This window comes from Labrus bergylta, chromosome 24 (assembly GCF_963930695.1).
Source record: "Labrus bergylta chromosome 24, fLabBer1.1, whole genome shotgun sequence".
NCBI classification, from domain to species: Eukaryota; Metazoa; Chordata; class Actinopteri; order Labriformes; family Labridae; genus Labrus; species Labrus bergylta.
In genome coordinates this window covers 845,376-866,687 of record NC_089218.1, presented here as the reverse complement: position 1 = coordinate 866,687, position 21,312 = coordinate 845,376, and the positions used below count along the sequence as shown (strand labels likewise).

Below are 21,312 nucleotides of genomic sequence, written 5' to 3'. Positions count from 1 at the left end.
CCCATGGTCGCAAAACCCAATCAAGATGTTTGAGTCAGTATCGGGCCGTTATCTGATAGCATTTGCTAATTGGTACATCCCAATGTTGCAACTACTTAGACAGTCCTGATGTGTCTTTAATACATCTTCTAATTCCCTGTATTAAAGTCATACTGGAAGATATCCCAACAAGCTCTATTTCTATCTGTTAATCACTAACATGTTAAAAACAGACACTTGTTTAATGTCAAGAGCAGACAGTACTGAAAACCAGTGTTTCTATGACCTTATACACACCATGCTGTAGGCTCGGTTATTATTAATAACATTGAAGCCTTTGCTCATAATGAGAAAGTCTGTGTAAAATACGTAGCACACCAATAAATGCAAGACCCACTAACGATTGGGTAGTTCTTCCAAATGCATGTATAAGAAGTGCAGATTTTTATTCAAAGTAAAAGGTAAAATAGTAAAATAATTTGGACAAAAGTCATTTTCTAACACTTTAGTATGCTTTAATGCAGTCACTTTCTGACTTTCTGTATAAAATGGACTTTTCCCTAAGGCTCATATCATTAATTTACAGAGTGGCCACAAGGCTGCCTGCATAATATTTCAGATTCACTGATGTGATGAGCCATAAATGCTGAAATAAAATAAATCCAGTTAATCAAAACTGCCATTGAATCTTTAAGCTTCTTGTATTACGTCTGGCGCTGTTTCTAGGAAGTAGAGGTAAACAGCAGCAGCTCATACATACATGTACAGAAACAGTTTTTGCTTGGCAGATAGTTAAAGAAAGAATTTGAAATAACAAAATATCTTTTTAGCCACCTGCTCGATATGATGAATCTGCATTTTCTTGCCAATTTGCAGAAGAGTCTGCAGCTGTCTGAGGCTAAACATCTGTGTGTTTGCATGTGACTGTGCACACGTGCAAGACTGAAGTTTTATACTTTTGGGAGATTCCTATATTTTTTTTATATTTTTGAACATGGAGAGAGGTCCACCACAGCCTGAGGCATAAGAGGCTTAAGAAACGAGACACAAATCACAAAGCGGCCGGTGAGCGAATAAAGCAGAGATAGAGAGAAGGTGTGCGGGAGAGAGAGAGAGAGAGGGGGGAGATAATAGGTAGCTGTGGGTTGTGCCTGAGACTGTACGCACGGCCTGGTACTGTATGTCGGCACGATTGGATATGGTCGGCTGAGTAGTGCCGGCTCTCTCTTCTTCTCTCCTCTCCTCTGCAGCATGAAAGCAAGCTTGTTAAGCAGCCACACAAATATATAGCACCAGATGGGCAAACATACAGGTGGACTCTGAAAGATGAATCCATAGGCGTAGTTAGCAACCATTAATTCACAAGTGGTTACTAAATATGTGGAATGAATCATCCTCATTCTGTCACATCAAGCAACAACACTAAATGAATCTGAACAGAAACATTTCCCTCCAAATAATAATCTCTGCTTTAGCTTTGGTCGTCATCAGAGATGGCCCATCACTCATCATCTGTTTTTTTCTCTCTCTACTTAACATTCAAATACAATGTACTCCGTTTCCCGGAAGTCCCAGTGTCCTGAATAGGCCTGGTAATTACCCGGTGTCATTAGGGTGGTGAGTCAGTGTGACGCTTTAGGGCTGTTTGTTTGCATAGAAAATGACTACTTGGATGGTTCAATAGAAAAAGTGGGCACTTAAAAAAAAATAAAGGTAAATGATGTTTAGTCCAATCAGATTTAGCAGTGAATGGATTGTTTTATCAGATATTTGCATGTGAGAATCTGAATTTAAGGAGGAATTGGAGTTTGTTGTCTTTCCTTTAGGTTATTGTACACTTTTTATCACAAATTGAACTTTAACCTCTGGTTAAATATAAGTTAAAGCCCCTGTTAGGAGTTTTTTTAAAGGTCTTAAATCCATCTGACATTAAAAGTGATGCTTCTTTAAGACATACAACTTCAGCAACAAGATTAATTTAAAGCTCTCGTTTTAATGATGACCTCTGGCAGGGGTAGGTGCCAGATGAGCACACTGAAAAAAACAAACATTTTTATTGTATTTCCAACAAGAAAACCTCACAGAGAGGGACGCAAATGACTTGTTAGAAGACAGCGGGATGAGGACCTAACCCTAACCCACAGGAGCCTTCACTTTTAGCATAACTGCTATGATTTGTAGTTTTCACTCCCTTTTACGTCATTACAGCAAAGCAGCTTTTTCGAGGAGGTTTTGGGGTTTTCTCAATATCTACTCTCATCCTCATTTTTCATTTGTTTCCACTTTTATTGTTATTATTCAGTTCCTCTAAAGGCTATGACTACTCAGTCAGCACGCTCTGAGGGATCCTAGGGTTGTTGCATATCCTCAGGTTTCTCTTTTTTATTATCTCTTTAAGTGTTGTTCATATCTGAAAAGGTTCACCGTCTAAAGAAATGAAGTGACATGCACAATGCTGTAACAATCGCGAGGGCCCTCTGAGGCAGATTTTAATTTCATTTGGTGATGTGCAAGACAAATAAAAATGAAATTGGAAAAGCAAAGTTTTAACCGTTGCAAGTGTTAGATAATAGAAGAAAGAATAAGACCTATGTTGTAATAAAATGGGATTTCCATTTCACAAAGAAATCACTGACATCTGCACTATCCCTTAGTACCTCCTGCCACTGCTCACCTGAGAGACTTTACCGCTCTACAGATTGCTGACTGCAGAGTGTTTTGAAGCTAATTCTGTACCGGAAATCATTTTTACTGCCAGTGCTAACACCTTTCAAGAAATGAAAAAGCCACACAGGTTTAGGTGCATAAAAAAAAAAACAGTACAGTAATTAGTATTTTATCTCCTTCTTTCTTTTGCTCTCGCTCGACCCACTCTTGCCTCTTTTCTCTCTCTCTCTGTCTCTGTGGTACAAGGGAAGAATTCCCTTCAACACCTCCACAGAATCACAGACAATTAAAGCAGAGCATTGCTTTGCCTGAGGGCCTATCTGCTCTGTGTGCTTTAAACATATACACACATACAGCCTCCCACCCAGCTCCCTACAGAGATGACAAGACATACAGTACACACACACCCACACACACACACATACACACAAACAAAGGTATGTTCTCTGTGGTGTCTTTTAGTTGGCCATGGCTTTAATGGGCCTTTTTATGGGGAACAGGATTACAGAATCACATCCTTCTCTCCCTGCCAGCTGATTGGACGCTCTCCACTCCGTCATTCAAACATTGAATTTAGTGCGACGCTAAATGCAGCAGTGCGTTGAGTCCTGCTGCAGGCCGCTGTAGATTTAGTCACACTGACTTTGCTGCTGGCAAAGTTTCGCACACTGTTGCTCTGCGTCCAGATGTCGCTAAATTGTTTCACGGGGCCCGCTCCGTCAGCACCTCGTCCGTGTTTGACCTCGATGACCTCCAGATGAGCAAAATAATGATTTGGCATCCGTACAAGAAAATTCAAACTGTGGAGTTTGAATGAGAGCAGCTTGAGGAAAGTTGTACGATATAAGCTTAAAATCTATAAAGGAAGGTGACTTGAGGGCAGGAAGTTCCATTGAGTGCTTATTTTTAGAGAAACTGGACTTTCATGGATATTTATCCAACAGTATGAAGTCCAGATTTAACCTGTTAAAGGTACCCTCAGTGATTCTTTAGGTTGCATTGAGGGATTGCACAACTGGCTGTGAACACAAAAGTAAACCAAACTGAATTGATGATGGCTTACATTTTGAGTTTACTTTATTTAAGTCACTTTTTAAAGTGCAATTTTCTGTTATTGTGCTAGTTTTCCTTCCTTAAAGGAGTGTGTCCTTGGGGCCTTTATCTAAGACACAAACACATCCTCAGCATCAGATGTATTTTGTTTCTGCACTGCGATGAGTGTGAAAAAGTCAAACAACGCTGGGCTCGTCAGCGGTACTTGTTTCTCACCGACCAATCAAAAACAAGGAGCAGGACTTCAACTTTGTCAACAATAATTGCCCGAAGAGAAACTAGTCTTACTAATCTTTTTGGAGGGTACAATACTCCAGGATTAGAGCTGCAGTTTATGCCTGCTATGTTTAAATTGCTCGTATACGATCTAATTTAGCTGAACTAACTACTGGGAGCATAGAAAAATCATGTAGTCAGTGGATAGTTTTAAATGTCTCCACTGTGGATTAGATCAGCCAACATACATTTGTGTTAAAGAAGACTGCAGCACTATTGAAGTTTTAAGAACTGTCCACTCTCGCTGCAAAGTTTGTAATTAATTGTAAACATTAGCAGCAAAGATTTAGGTCGTACCAGGACTTGAAAGGCTGGAGCAAAGAAACTCCAGTGTACTGCATTGTAATCGTGTGATTGATCTGTTTAATTAAAAGGCATAAATGTGCATAAACAGCGAAAGTTTGAATTAGTTTTCTTTCAAATTAAGTTTTGCTCCGTGATAGATTCCTCATTTATTTTTTTCTTGCTTTCTTTGAGTTGAGATTTTTGTTGGAACAATTCAAGTGTCGGTGTTGTTGCGCGAGCTGGCAGTCATGTATGGCATTGACCATCTCAGACACCTTACAAATGGCAATCAATGTTTCCGTCTGTTGCCTTATTTGCCTGTCTCCAAAGCTTCTCATAATTGGAGCTCATAATTGCTACCAGGCTCATAACATATTGACCCGCGCTCTGTAATAAGCAGGTGAACACAGCTGAAACCAGTCCATCTCTGAGAATTGATATACTTAGCATGTCTCTGTGTGTCCCCACAAGGCGAGACGCTGTTGACTAAACAAATTCTCCATTGTCATATTTCAAATCCAGTCAGCATTCTCATTAAAACGACGTCAATGGAACTCTTGTTGTGTACGTTTCAGCTCAGAAAATTGCCGTCTGAACACTTCTACGTTCCAGGTTGAGCTTAATTATATGATTCACACAGCAGTGAGTCGCAGGGAAACAAAGGAGTCGGCTATTTTTCTTCTGCCTGCTGGGCTTTGTGTGCAACTTATTATGTGATCAATCACACGCAGCATGAACGGACCAAAACAGGATCAATTAATAATTGAAAACCGTTAAACTACTCCAAGCACCGATAGAAATCTGCCTTAAGTCAAGGGGCAGGCGGCGTGGAAGGGCAGCAGGTTAAATAGACATGATTAATCAACCCCAGAGGAGTGTTGGCATTCATATGCAACACAACAATGATGCTGTGCATGTGTATAGAACATTCAACAAACCAATGATGAACCACTTTTTATCAAACTGAGCATTTACACAAGATAAATGAACATCTGCTGAGATATCATGTGCTTTGTTTGTCATGTTAAAGACGAGATGCTGCCTGATTTCTTTTAGTGGTTTTGATGTAGACTCCATTAATGCAATGCACAAAGTCAACTGAGGAGGCACTAGTTAATAGCAGATGGTGTCAAAAGAATTAGAAAACTTGTGCCTACTTAATAATCAGCAGTGAATTTTGCAAAGTCACTTTTAATGAAACTGCTTTTTGCTATTTAAAAGTTAAATTGCATTAATTCCTCTCATAATTCTACATGTAGTTCTATAAATGTGACCTGTATGAGCATTGGAGTTGTCCATTCACTGTTCAAAGTGGATTTCAGAGTGGAAGCAAATTTGACTTATTATGCGATGCACACAGTAAACTACTCAATTCAGAAAACCCATCACAACTAACGTACTTTTAGTTTGAAGTTTGCAGGGGTCAATCTTGCATCATTCCTTTAGTTATTCACGTTGATTTCTTCCATATTAACTACACTAAGAAAAGCACAGAGCTCTCTCTAGATGTTCCATAGCATCAGTTTGTGCAAGAGATTGTACAAGAGTGATGTAAGTGCACAACTGCAATGACTTATTATTATGTCTTAACACATGTAGCTGTAAAGTGTGTTATTGCCTGCAGACATATATGTGACCTATATGAGCATGCAAGTGCTTCACTCAGTGTGTGTGTGTGTGTGTGTGTGTGTGTGTGTGTGTGTGTGTGTGTGTGTGTGTGTGTGTGTTTCCCTCAGATTCTGCCAGTGCTTGTGATGGTGTCACACATCAGCAGAAATGATCATATAAATTGATAAGGCAGCTCCTCAATCTCATTATGTGGCCTCCTCAGGCGAAGGTGGCAGTGCCCCTCTACTGCCATCTATAGGCAGCCTCGGTGCATGACAGATGGCTCTAAAAGATAACAGCCAAGGAGCAGCTTCGGTGTGATGATGCTGTTGGCTGCAGCCTTTTCTTCCCCTGGGAATCTGCAGCTAATCATTTCATCATTTCCTCAATTATTGACAGGCGCCCTGAGCTCCACTGTTAAGATCCCAGCGTTGTAGAGAGAATTAACATCCATTATGTTATTAGACAGCATTGGTGTGTGTGTGTGTGTGTGTGTGTGTGTGTGTGTGTGTGTGTGTGTGTGTGTGTGTGTGTGTGTGTGGTGAGAGGTTGTGCCTAACAAGACTTGCAGCTCTAACAGCTGAGGACGAGGAGCTCAGATATGACAGCCTCATCAAATATCTCGCTTCACTCGGCGCTGAGGCGAGACTACCGCTGCGTCGAGAGGCTCTGGCCCAAAAATGACCCGCTCCCCGCTGAGCTGCCAATCATCACACATCACATTAGACACTTCCTCCACTCCGTCTTGCTGCGCTGCCATCAACACACTCACTTTCCTTTGTCTGATTCTCTCAACTCGTCTTTTTTTTTTATCTTCTTTGTTTTTACAAATTCTTGTCGAGATGGTTTTTCACCTGAACCACCTTTCACTTCAGCCAAACAGAAGTTCCCTGTGAGCCCATATCTTTTAGTGTTATTGCTGTGTTTTCAAACAACCACAGACAAATGGCCGTTGATTGTAGGTTCACTCTGCAAATGTTTTAGGCACTGCCAACGGCTGCACGGTGTTTGTCCATCTGAACTGCTATTAAGGTGTCTTCAAGTGAAATTTCTGCTTTGCTTTTGGTCGGCTCTCAATTTGTCGTGGAGGATTTAAAGAACCTTTGACAAGTCTGTCTGGGCTGGGAGAAATACCTGCACGGTGGAGTTATTTACTGATTCCCATCGCACAAAGCATATTCCTTTGTGAGGAATGATAACTGGAAACAGCATTACCTCAGACGAGCTCGTCACAAACAGACACATGCGTGATAGAAGGTGTCTTTTGTGTTGGGAAATTGCTCTTCAGAGATCTGTAGAGCAGTTAAAGTTTGGATAAGATATGTAAACTGTCCTTTTCAGCAGGGACAATGTGAGATTTCTAAGTTTCTTGTTCATTTCGATGGATATTTTTTGCACGAAAGCTGCACAAGTAAATGGTAGCATACAAAAGGAAACGCTCCCAAGATAATATAAAATCATGTTTTTGAAACCAATTTTGTATTATTATGTCCCTCCATTATGTTTTCATTCTTAAGGCTGTAATAACTTACCCGTATCCCTCCCTCTCCTCTCTCTCTCTCTCTCTCTCTCTCTCTCTCTCTCTCTCTCTCTCTCTCTCTCTCTCTCTCTCTGTCTGTTTGTCCCTCTATCTTTCCTTCTCTTTTGCAGCCGCCCTGCAGGTGTCCATATCCTTGAACAAAGTGGAGTTAAGTGTCGGAGAGTCCAAGTTCTTCATCTGCACAGGTACAGACTCACACACTGCCGCTTTCTATGTGCATGTAGTGTGTGTGTGTGTGTGTGTGTGTGTGTGTGTTTGGAGGTGGGTCAGGGCTGCAGCAGGGGGTCTTAAAGCGGCGCTTATGAAGTCTGTTTGTTGTTTGTATGGCAGCGAGCGCAACACAATCCATGCTGTCCATATGGTGTGTGACTCTTTGACCCAGACGCCCCCGCCCCCTCTTGTACCTCCCCCCCGATTGTCCTCCTTAAACGGTGAATCAACACCAGAGGACCTGACGCCGGTGCCAGTGTCTCAGTAGGGTGGCAGCTCTCTCTGGCAGGCCGGGCCCGCCTCCCGCTGGCTGCCTCTTCTTCTCCTGCCAACCCACTCAGCGTGGAGCTAACAGCCAGGGGAGAAGGGACACGCTGGGAGGAGCATTGAAGGGGTGTGGAGGTATAACATGTGCCGAGAGGGGCAGAAAAAATGGAGGTGAATGGACTCAAACTGGCGGGAAATGAAAGGGAGATGCTTTTATTGTGTCGAGCGACAGAACTGGGAAGAATGGGGAAGGCTTTGAGGCAGAAGAGCAGTTGGAGGTGGGAGATAAGTAGTCACCATCCACAGCAAAGTGTGTGGGAGGAAGTGTCTGTGTCACTTTTCTCTTTCTTTCGCCCTTTCCCCCTTTGCAAAAAGGCTGAACGATTATTATTTTTTTAACATAGTTGCGTGCAGTCGTGCCAAATGGAGTGGCAGGACTGCACGCTAAAGCCCAGCAAACCTGTAGAGACTCTTTAAAAGTGACTGTTTGGCTTGGAGTTGTTTGAATCAGACCTTTGCAGGGATATGGATTTGAGAGAAAGTTACAGAGGGAACAGAAGTTGTATGTTGATTTATGATTTTGCGGCTGTTTGCAAGAAGAGGCAGAGCAGAGAAAGGAAACTGAAATCAATTCGCTCGCTCGATGCAAATCTTTCTTGTTTCAAAAGTTTGCCTGGGAGAAATGACAGCAGGGTGAAATAATTGAACACCTCAGTTTTCACCGAAGCGCACACCTCTAATCTTCTAGTTCAAGCTGCTTAAGGTGAAAAAAGGGTCAAATTGAAGTCATCATGTTGGCTTTGTTTGGAGTTCCTGATTTTCTTCTACTTGTTTATCCTAATTCTTTTACAGTAGCTGCAAAAACCAAATCGACTTAAAAGAACTATTGGCTTTATTTCAAGACCTTTCTTCGATGAATCACCTTGAATATTCATGATCAGATTGTAAAATAATCTTACTTTAAGGAGGGAAACGGACAGGGCTATCTTCAGGCACAGCCAAGGTGTCAGCATTTGTTCCTGATTGTTAATGATTTCATGACAAATGCACCTGCAATTACCTGGAGTGCACAACCCTGCAAAAGAGAGCACCCTGTCCTGTTTTTGTGATTAAAAATACAAGTTTGGAGAAAAAAAACATTCAACAGTGAAAAGCTCAGCTAACGTTTAGTTTGGTTGTCATTTGACCAGATTTGACTTCGAGGGATCTGAGGGCAAACTTCTCATGAGAGATTTGTGTCTGACTTTACTCGTCATTTTTCCTTGAATAAGTTTAAAGTGTGTGGACATTTGCAGTATAATAAAGAAAGGTTTTCATTTAAAAAGTACAAAGAGATAGTTACTTACAGTGAGGTTTTTTCAGTCCTCTAGCTTTAGGTGTCGCTTACTCAGTCATGAATATTTATTGTCATTGTGAAATACTACATTAAGACGTGAAACAGAGATGCCCAGGGCTTTTAAATGAACATAGAACGGATCTGTGGCAGTGTGTTTGCTCGTGGCCGTCACTGCAGAATGAAGTGATTCTTTAAAAATGAACAGCTATCATCAAGAGAACAGAGCTCGTCTGGTAGCTGTTGCGCTTTACGTCGACTCGTCCATGCAATCTGACTTCTTTATCCTAATGTGAAAAAACCTTTGAGCGGATACCAACTTAAGAGTTCCACAAAGAAGGAAATTTGACCGTCTTCACTTTCCATGACATCTGCACAAGCTCCATGTGCTAATAGAGATTTTATGATGTGATCAAAGCGCTTCAGAACATCTACTGAATGGACCTTGAGACGAGGTTGTTGTTTCCGAGGTGATGACTGACTGTGGATTTGAACTCTAGTCGAGCTGCTGATGTGCCAGGTGATCACATAAGGCTTGAATGCAGATGTTTGTAATGGGATTATCATGGTTAAGTCTTTAAGGTCCAGATGTGATGTGGATGTTTCTATAATCCTTGAACAATTCAACATTTGCTGTAAAGTAAATCTTTGGCTGTAGACTACATTTCCCATAAAGTCTAAGGAGAGTGTAAACATGGATTTAATGTCACTCAAACAACCTTTATATGTTGAACAAGGTGCCTTCTCTTATAGGTCCTCGCTTTATAAAAAGACGGGAGCAGAATAAGCTTTTACTGACCGGAAAAACGCTTTTTTAAAGCGATCATAGCAAAGCGGTCTAAATCCGTGTCTTAAATGAATATCTGAGTTGAGGCAGTTTCAGTGGCTGGAAACAGAAAAAGCTGTAGGAAGAGAAAAAGAGAGAAAAAGCTGAGCGAGAAAACAAACAGTTGTACCGAGCTGCAGATCGGGAGGGCTGGAGAGATTGTCTTTGGAAAATAGTCAGCTCTAAGTGGTCTGCAAGAGAAAACAGCATTTGTGTTTGTGACACCTTGCACTTCGGCTGAATCTGTTTTTCTGTTTGTTTGTTTCTATCGGGGGGGGTGGGGTGGGGTGGGGTGGGGGGGTGGGGGGGTGGGAAAGGTCAGGGACATCTTTATGGTAAATTCAGTTAGAGCTATGAGCTGTTTCTGCGACTATGCTCCTTTTCACAACATCATTACGGTGCATGCTGGGTAATCTAAGACATCTTTTGCACATCCTTTTTATTCAGCTGAACAACATGTGTTACTCAGTACACATATATCTGTATATCTGTCCATATGATTGTTCCTGCTGAACAACTATGTGGTACTAACACAATCTGCCACATAGATTCTTTTTACCACATTATAATGTAAGACTGATGGACAGACTCAAACCAACCAAACAAATTCTGTTATTCTTGGTATAAATTCTGCATTTTTTATAAATTCTTGCATTTTATTTTTTTATAACTTCCCTGGAATCTTCCATGTGCACAACTAACTACCTATTTTTGATACCACTCCTAGCTTTTGAAACAGCACAGGAGGAGCTCTTTCAGGAATTGTAAATAACCACACACAAAGAAACGAGGAAGCCTGAAATAGCTACCTATACAAAGTTTTGTTGATGTAGTCTCGTTCTCATTATTCCTTTCCCCACGATCGGCTCATTTAATAAAATAAAATCATGATTAGGGGTCACAAATCTCACTGGTGTGATTCTGTCACAGGTCAGATCTTATTTTCAGATCGGCATTTTGAAGCACAATACATCTCCATGTATCCTGATAATGCTCACTATCACTATCCACATTGCTAAAGTTTCAATAGAGTGCAACAGCCTTGATATAAAAAGCACTAACAGTCATTGTGGCATCATGGAGAGTCAAATTACAGAAAACTGAAATCCCTCTGTGAAAAACACGTTTTATTTCATCTACAGAAACAACTTTTTTTCCACATTTGAACCCTGACAATGTTAAACACTTAACATACAAACTCTGTTCATTTAGAGCGTTGGGTTATCCGAACTAATCATAGATCAAATGTGATCTGTTGCGGAACGAATGATGAAGTAATTAGTGTCTTTGAGTAATCTTCAGTTCTAATTTGAGATTTTAAATGCTTGATTATGCCTTTTTTGAAAGCAAAAGCAGATCTCCTGTCGGGGTTAAATGAACCTGAGCTCATGGCAGGACAAATAAGGCAGTTGATAAAACAGTGCTAAGGTGTGTGTTTAACCTCCCCTATGACTGAGGTGGCAGACAGCCAGAACAAGTGTTGGCTGCAAAACACAAACCGAGGCGGCTACAAAGGCATCCTGAGCAGTCCAAGCTCCAACTGCTTTTGCATTCTCATCCAGTGAGGTCACATCGCTGTTCCCAGCAGACCTCGGTTTAACCATTGGCCGGATATCACAGAGCAGTCAGAGCAGGAAAAGAGTGTGGGATAAATATGTAGCCGATAATCATGTCAAGCTATGCTCACATACCTGCTGACCAGAGTGATTCCTTCGGTGTTTCTCTCCTGCTGTCTACTCCCCTTGAGACGTGACTCAATTACTATCATGGCTCCAGCGTCAGCCACCAATGGGACGTTGGAGTGCTTCGGCTTGCGGCTAATAAAGGCGCCATGGGGCATGTCTAGTCAATCCTCAGACTTGTGCAGGATTGCTTCAATATTTCTGTTGTTTCATACAGCTCTGTCACTGCTAAGGGTCCTCATAAACACAGTGTGATACACCTTCTAGGCAGAATGTTCTTATGAATTGATTTGATACAGGAGACAGAATTGAACAAAACAGAGCACAAACCTGATGTCTTACATAGAGAGCTGCTCTTTTTAAACCTTTGTGTTTAATGCATGAAGCTCTTTCAGTTCTTAATACACTATTTCAGAGCCGTGTAGTGTAAGGATTAAGTGTCTCTGGTTGTAGGTGGGAATGCTTGAGCTTATACTTTGAAAGAATATAAAAAACAAGAGAAAACATACAGTGCATCAGGCTGCTTGTGTTTGTATAGCGCCTTATTCAATTGACACAGTTGAAGTTGCTCCTTACAAGTACATACATTGTCTTTGCAATGTTTTTTTCATCTTAGCTGCAGATCTAAAATGATTCCTGAAAACATGAAAACACCTCTTTATTTTTTCTCTTAATTCCAGAGCATCCTTTTGTTTTATGAGATGTTATGTTAAAGCCACTAAAAGACCTCATCCAAGTATGTAATTGGTCCCTATCTGTCTTGCAAGGTGATTCAGTTGGTACAAATAGGACAATATCATCTGCATAAAGCAGGAAACCAGCCTAAAGTCTTAGAAACAAACAAACAAACAAACAGAGAGCCAAGGATTGACCCTTGGGGAACTACCTGTTTGTGCTTTTTAAAGGAGGACTTTTCTTGGCCAACTTTAATACGCTGCTCTCAGGTGTGGAGATATAAACCAAACAAATAAACTGCTTGTTTAGAAAAGTTGAATGTGGATAGCCTGGTCCAAAAGACTGAAAGGTTGATGGTGTTGGATGCATTTTGTGGGTTGAGGGACACGGCTGATACAAATTGCGCCAGCTGCTCGCCCTGGTCTTCTGTGAGGCTGTTTTTCCACATGCAATTAAAACAAGCAGTAAAATAAACTTTATGTGCTTCTGCATGGTCGGCATTTTGCTCGTGTCTAGAAATCATTGTTTTATCACTTCACCTTCAGATGGTTCAGTCATGCCAAGAATCAGTACTAACACCAGAGCTAATGCAGATTTGAAGAGCGGGTTGACATACATTTTCATCAGCTATTCACACAGTTGTAAAGACAGACAGAGGGAGGCAGGGCTGAGCGTTGAAACAGGGCTGCACACTACGCACTCCTGTCTTCTCAGATCAACTGTGGAGCAAACGACCTGTCACAATGCTAGCTGCATCAATGGAAACGTATTTAGCTGTCTCCGCTGTCGACAGATTGTAAAATGGTAAGGGGTGATAATGTTGTGATGCTAACAGGTGTAAAGAGGAGCCTGTTGTGATTGCTAGACACTTATCTCTTCCTCACAAGTACCCACATGAACCACAAGGGAAGCCACGTGTGCCGGAAAGCGGGGCGATGAGGAGAACGGTTTGTACTGTAACACAGATTTCAGCTATGTCATGTTTGATTGCCTCATCAGATTTGTTGGCCTCAATACTAACGAGAAGCAGAAACACATGCCAGGATAGGATTCTGATGGTTGTTGGGAGCATTGTGATGATGATTGTTGTGAGCAAGCTGCGGTGTGCGTTGGAGCACGCATGTTTTTTTATGATGCAAAGAGCAGTCATCAAAAGGAACATTTGGCAATCAGATGATTTTTGATTTACCTTCAGCGGGGTCCATGAGCCTTCTCAGATTTTTTATTGATTTTTAACCCTACGTTCTGTACAAATATTGTATGATTCAAACACAATCCAGCCACACATAAAGCCTTCACCTCACAGCTACACCTGGGAGATCTAAAGATGAAGCATCACCACCTTCTGCTAGAGCAGCTGGAGGTTAAAAGCTTTGCTCAAGGGCATCTTACAGATAGTTACTGAAGGGAGAAGAGAGCTTTCAAACTGCCTGCTTACCTCTCTCCCCTTCTCGCTCTCTCTCTCTCTCTCTCTCTCTTCCTGCGGGCTTTTCTCTCAACAAAAGCTTCTGCAATTTTCCTAAAAGTGACACACATGTCACAAACTTGTATTGCTCATTCTTCCTGCTCCTTTTTTTTGTAAGCTTATTGAAGTCCAGCCACCTGTCTCCAAGCGGCTGGCAAGCCTCTGTCCATCTATTCTCTTGTTCAAGGCTCTGGCTGATTGATAGGCCAGGTAATAGCACACTACACTGACACTTTTATTTGCAGAATTTACAGGCAATGGGCACCTGCTGCTTGCAGATTGTGCTATTATCTCCTGCAGAGGCCAGATAAGTTCACAGGTTACATATGGTGGCCATTTTAATTAGGACGCACGCTACGTTTTTAGCATGCTCGCCATGATTTCTGGGTGTACGCTGTGTTTGTATTTGTACATAATCTTTGAAATGACAGTGGAATTTAGAGCCTACATATGTCCCGATTCCCTTACAGGCCTATTAGCTATGTAAATCCAAGATTATGACATAATCCTATGATTTCAGTCCGTCTGTTCACCAACGACATACAAGAATTCATACAAGAAAATACCATAGGATAAATAATCAAATAATTTCTGGAAAGTCTGGTACATTTTATATTTGAAATAAAGGTCTCACTGTTTTATTCATGTATGCCTCAGTCTCTGTAGTGTGGCACTTAAAAGTACTCAAATGCAAACATTTTAAAATAAAAAATAGACATACAGTGAAGTACAGGTTACCGAGCATCATTTGAAAACTACAGCTGACCTAAAAGCAAAGAAAATTGCCAGGTTCAGCTTAAACGGTTGATTTTGAACAACATGGGGCGGGTATGAACACCCTCTTGCAGGGCCCAGTCTAGTATTTTCAAAGCTGAGTAAACAGAACTTTCCAAAAAGTTTTGGGTAAAGGGGACTAAAATATTGAAACAGTACGACTCATTAGCTGCATACACAAAGCAGGGAATCCAGCCAGCTGTTATCCAACTGCATTTTCTTCCCAGACACACTGCAGGCTGAGCATCTTTCAGGCTGGCTAGCTTCATGCATAGAGAATGTCACTCATGGGAAATCTAATACCTTCTCTAATATTCTTGGGAGTGGAAGGTAGAACTTGTTTGTCCATTTTGAAAAACACATAAAACTATTGAAAGTCAACAAGAGGAAACTTGGAAGAAGGTAATGAACGTCTTCAGGCATTAAAATGTCAGAGTGCTGTTCTGAATAGATCCCAGGTGAGAGTGGGTGTAAACATGAGAACATCTCTTTCCTGAGCACTGAATGTAAACATGAAAAGGCAAACAGAACATTGATACCATCCTTCCTCTCTTGGTAAAAAAAACAAAGAGCAACATTCACACATCAGAATCACTTTGTTTGATCTCTCTCTCTGACCTTGCTTCTAGCTATCGGTGAGCCCGTGCGGCTGGAGTGGTACAACCCCCAGGGCGAACGCATCGTGGCATCCAAAAGAATGGCGCTCCACACGGAGACGTCACGATCAAGGCTCATCATCTACAACGCCATCATCGAGGACGCAGGTATCTACCGCTGCCAGGCCACCGACGCCACCGGCCATACGGAGGAGGCCTCAGTCGTGCTGGAGATCTACCGTAAGTTTGACATAGCAAGTGTTATCTCGAGACACTTTACATAAAGCAGGTAAAAGACCTTACTCATTGTTATGATACATAAAGCAGGTAAAAGACCTTACTCATTGTTATGTTACATAAAGCAGGTAAAAGACCTTACTCATTGTTATGATACAAAAAGCAGGTAAAAGACCTTACTCATTGTTATGTTACATGAAGCAGGTAAAAGACCTTACTCATTGTTATGTTACATAAAGCAGGTAAAAGACCTTACTCATTGTTATGTTACATAAAGCAGGTAAAAGACCTTACTCATTGTTATGTTACATAAAGCAGGTAAAAGACCTTACTCATTGTTATGTTACATAAAGCAGGTAAAAGACCTTACTCATTGTTATGTTACAAAAAGCAGGTAAAAGACCTTACTCATTGTTATGTTACATAAAGCAGGTAAAAGACCTCACTCATTGTTATGTTACAAAGAGCAGGTAAAAGACCTTACTCATTGTTATGTTACATAAAGCAGGTAAAAGACCTTACTCATTGTTATGTTACATAAAGCAGGTAAAAGACCTTACTCATTGTTATGTTACATAAAGCAGGTAAAAGACCTCACTCATTGTTATGTTACAAAGATCCGGCCTATCCATCATGAGTACTTTAGCAAAGCAGCAAAAGTTACAGTGGTAAGAAAAAACTTTCTTATTAAAAGGCAGAAATCTTCGGCTGGGTCCCCTGTCCGGTTTGGAAGGGGATAGGGGGAGAGATGGGATAAGATGCGGGAAGAGGGATAGGGAGCAAGGGGGTGATTGGAGGCAAGCCGTCCATCAACATCAGAATGATGTGTTTGCCTCATGAGGACATGAAGAGAATCAAACTCTCACACAGTGTTTGATCACAGGGATGGTTCCATTCCAGTTCTACACCTAACCATATCCACAAAGGGTAGCTCTGTTTGTCTGCATTTTAGTACCATGTGTATCGCTGACTCTGTGAGAGTGTGTGTGTTAAATTCCTTCTTGTGATTAAAGTATAATGACGGCTCATAATGCCTTGGGAATCGGTACCTGCCAGGCATAATGAGGGATGTGGCTCTGCCTTGCTGACCGGTCACTTTTTCTCTGGACTAAACTCGATGTTACAAGGCGGGGGCAGCTCAGCGGTTACACAAAGTGTCCCCTCGCAGGTTCCAGGCGGTGAATCAACCACCATTTGTCCTCTTTTAGTGTCCTTGGGCAAGACATCCAACTTAAACACAATCAGCCCATTCCTGTGATTTGTGTTGGAAAAAGAATTATTGCCCAAGTAGCCGCAGCAAACCTGCTCTAACTTGGTTTTTCAGAGATGAACCTCCTTGTACTTTTTCTTAAAGATGTTAGAGAACACATAGTGGTTATCCTAAAGGTGTGTTAGATCATCTTATATTTTAGATTTCAGTACAAAAAAATAGATTCATCAAGGGTTTAGACATTAGACATTGAATTAAACAACTCAGTAAAATATGAAAAATCTGATTCACAATCCAAATTAACCCTCACAATAATGGCAGTGTCTTTTCTGCACCTTCAAACCCAATTAAGTATTTCTGCAGTCACTGCTTGGGCCTCTTTTAAGTCCCAGAGTTTCAGCATGTACAACATTTTCTATTCATAGGGGGGACAATAGCAGGGAATCACAAAAAAAAGACACAATAAGAACAGAGTGAATTCTGGGATTGGAATAACACTAATGCCCAGATAGTCCGGGACTTTGATCAGAAGTCTTCCCCAAGTTTAATTGGAGAAAACTTCACAGGGATTTGATTCCATGAGACACACACACACACACACACACACACACACACACACACACACACACACACACACACACACACACACACACACACAGTCATATGTGTGCACACTTTGGAAATCATCACCTGACGTGTGGTTGCCTTTTTCATCCTGGCCCAGTGAACCATTAGGGGAGACATCACAGCCTCAATCACACCTGCCACCGCTAAGCCCTCGCCTCATTCACCACATAACCAGCTCGCTGAAACCATTGTTTCCATGGCAACTGGGCGTCACTCACTCGGGGAGGCTCTCGGTGTAGATTGCATGAGCAGCATGCGGATGAAAACCTGCCTAAAGCTGCAGCCAGCCGCTCTGCCAGCCGCACAGCCGGAGCAGGCGAGGACTCCTCGGGCGGTGCAAGGGCCCGTGTGCTACAACATGTCGTACATGAAATCTCCGACCTGTGGGAGGGAAAGTGTTGACATCCTCTCAGTTGTTGCTGACAACTCCATGATGGCCTGTTGTACCTGTGTAACATTGAGTGGCAGATCAATTTTTCAGTCCAAAACAGGTGCTTGAGTTAACTTCATACAACAATACACAGCTGCTTTTTTGACAAATACATATAGACCCCAGATAAGGAACACGACTCAGCCAATCCCCTTTATTGTCCTTGGGTGACTTTGCATGCTAAGTTTAGCTTTTGTCCTGAGTACTTAAGTGATCCTTTGGCTTTTTCACATTTGTTGTTTTGAGTGAAATGTCTATCACCATGTGTTTGATCGTCATCACATTTGGGACAGACGTTCCTTTTCCTTAGAATGAAATGTAATAGAGCTAATTTAGAGCCATCATCATGTCAAACTGTCACGTTTTCAGCCTCGACTCTACTTTTTTAAATAATTATATCTTTACATTTACATAAATAGTTTAAATGGCACTGATACTAATATTCAAAGTCCCCAGAGGATGAACCTTTACATAAACTCTTGTACCAAAAACAGGTCAAAGATGGATCACATTTAGATCATTTAGATTTGACCAAACATTAGTAAAGTCTATATAGTCATTGTCCTCTGAAGACTTTAGGGACTCTTCAACGTACCCACATATTGAACATTTTGTCTAATACTTTGGTACAAGACTAACTCTTTCAAGAACAGATGGTATTTCTTTACAGCAGCCTCGGTTGTTCTTGTTGTCTGCTGATGATGAGTAAACACTGACATGTTAGGTCGACTCATTGCTGCGTCTGTTAATAACCTTGCAGAGCTACAACCACTGCTAACTTAGTTTTTCTTGAATAAATGTTTTGCCGTCCACCGCAGATTATAAACATGATTTTGCTCATTTGTTACTGATAGCTTTGAATAAATCAGCGCTGTTTGGTGTGTTTGCATAAAAGGTGAGATGAATTTCATAATGAAGTAAGCCTGAACAATGCCAGAGCCACCTCCTTTAATTTCCTCTCACTTTATTAATGGACCATGCAATAATGCTGCGTAAGCTCATTTTCTGAAACCAGCATAATTTGCCAGGAAAGAAGGGAACAAATCTGCATCCCAGTTGACAGAGGTGCAGGGAAATTGGCTCGTGAAGGTTTCCGACAGTTATCCTCTCAGTGATGTGTCGGCTAACGACAGAGAAACTCCAGAGAGTGTATTCTCTATTCGGCAGTGTCAAGTGTGCAGCAGAGTGTTACTCTGGAGGGAATGTTTCCCTTACTGAGTCTCTTGTAGAGCACTGTGACAACAACAAGAGAGGAAATGGATACAAACAGGAGGCACAAGTGACATCAGAATGGTTCAAACCTGAGTGAGAGAGCGACAGATTTTGGGAATGAGAAGGACACACGGGAAGAAAAATCAGAAGAAACCAACAAAGTGAAAGACAAAAAACATGCAAAAGCATCCTTGAAGGTAATGATGATACTAAGATGCTCGGCACGTCCGCCGGCGGAGGGTGCAGTCGGGGGAGAGAAAGCTCATTTTGGGGAGCAGTCTGGCATAAATCACACGGCAAAAAATGCTAATGCTGAAGCGGCGCTAACGGAAGGGACTGATAGGGGAGCTGTCGTTGATTTATTCACACCTTCACAATACAGAACACAGAAGATAGCAGGTGGTTGCAGTGCTACCAGTGCCAGCTCCGGTGCACATCAAGAGCTGTTTGAAGAAGGATCACGTGCTAGTCCGAGGGAAGTGTCCTCAGAAGAGAAATTCATCATAAAATGGAAAGTTCATCAAAGGCAGCCTCAGCATTCAACACTCAAAGAGGTGAATCTGTTACTCAGGCGTCCTCAGATGGAGATGCAGTGAATTAGAAGCATCCTGTGCAAACAGTGAGGCTGCAGAAAATCTCTGCTCATTTTTTTAGTCACAGCGGTGATCGGCAGAATCACCTAATCTGTGTCCCAGAAAACCATTAAGTCATCATTGTTTTATTCAAAGACTTTTGCCATGAAATTTGGTACAGTCATGGCTACTTCCATGCTGAATATGGTCAAAATCATTCACCGCTGACGTCAGGATTTAATCATTTTCACATTAAAGGTTATCTCAATACCAGAATATTAAACTTCAGTATTATTCTAGTGAAAATCCATTGTTATCGTTACCTGTTTTCACTCCATGGCAATACAAATTCAAGTCCCACACACCCAACATGGGATCATTTCTTGTGTTTTTTAATTTAATTAGCCGTGGTATCTTAAAGTATGAAATGATCAAATGTTAACGATTTGAGTCTCTGAGCCTCTCAGCATACTCTTGTTTGAATTCAACTATTTTGGTTTACACCAAAGTTAAAAAACTAAAAATTGTATAAATTCACAGACAGGAAGATATTAGAATATGATGCCAGCTAAACAGTTCTGCCTGTTCTGGACTGTTTTTTTTTATAAAGACAGAATAACAAGAAAGAAATCTGTAAAATGTTATCTATAAATACTGAAAACACACAATATGAAGATACTTCCAGATGAAAACAATATGTTTAAAGCAGAGAGAACAAAATGATTAGGATGATGCATCAGCAATGTGAAGCACTAATAGACATTTTTAATCTTTCTTTTTGTTTTTATAAAGACAAGAAAACATGCTGCAAGGTGTCCAAACACCTGAACTATCAACACAGAATAGAAAACCACCTATTTTCCCTTCTGATGTTCACTCTGAATACAGGCAGAGGAATCAAGCCGTTCAATCTCCATCTTTCTTTTTGTTTTTTGATGTTTCAGAGAGGCTGACGTTTCGGGATGTTCAATCACCGCAGGAGTTCCGCCACGGCGAGACGGCCGAGGTGGTGTGTGACGTCATCAGCTCACCTGTGCCCGTGGTGGTTTGGTACTACCAGGACAGGGAGATCACCGAGGAGCACCACAGTAAGTTTCCATGAACTTCCATGATGCATCTGTTATTATTTCATTGTTTAGAGTCAGAAAACAGACAGACGTTTGGATCCCTTAGGAAACAAAAGGTCAAGGTTGTATTTTATTTTGAAATTGAGATGGTAGTTCTTTTCTTCTGCACTGTAATGCTTCTTTGGGGAATGAATTGTCATGCAGTAACAATTGGCAACTTGTCCTCCTGCACTGCACATCAGAAGTAGCAAAACATGAAGGCAACTTTAACAATAATTGAAGGTACCCTGTGGAGTTTTTGTGCTGATATTTTTAAAAATCCCTTTTTCTGCAAGTATGTCATGCACACAACGACACACGAGGAAGTTTGCATGGTAAAAATCCATAGAAGACTTTTATGATTTCCCCCTTTATCAACAGATAATAAAGAAAAACCTGCTATCATGTTAATATTTGGACAAATGAGTGGGGAATGAATCTGAAATAAAAAATGCAGAATAAAGAATGCAAAAACTCAGCAAGGTACCTTAAACAGTAATGATTCTCAAAGCGTCTCTTTGTGTGTTTTAAGTAGTTGTTTTCATTGTAGGCCTCAAAAATAGATTGTTATAATTAGCTCCTTAGTGTGAGTGATGGGGTCCAGTATCAACTCAAATACTCGCCAAGGAGAAAACAAATAGTTTTACCGACTTCACAGATGAAATGTCTGCACTAGTCTCCA

General features: G+C 41.2%; 1 protein-coding gene across 4 annotated transcripts in view; it reads left to right on the top strand.

Annotated features, from left to right (window-relative positions):
* Positions 1-21,312, top strand: part of LOC110005463 (neural cell adhesion molecule 2-like) — a 274,694-nt gene that overhangs the window by 167,056 nt on the left and 86,326 nt on the right. For all 4 annotated transcript variants that reach the window (XM_065951921.1, XM_065951922.1, XM_065951920.1 and 1 more), the window contains exons 2-4: positions 7,519-7,593; positions 15,270-15,476; positions 20,469-20,612. In XM_065951921.1, the coding sequence (XP_065807993.1) occupies positions 7,519-7,593; positions 15,270-15,476; positions 20,469-20,612 (426 nt within the window). The remainder of the gene's footprint in view (positions 1-7,518; positions 7,594-15,269; positions 15,477-20,468; positions 20,613-21,312) is intronic.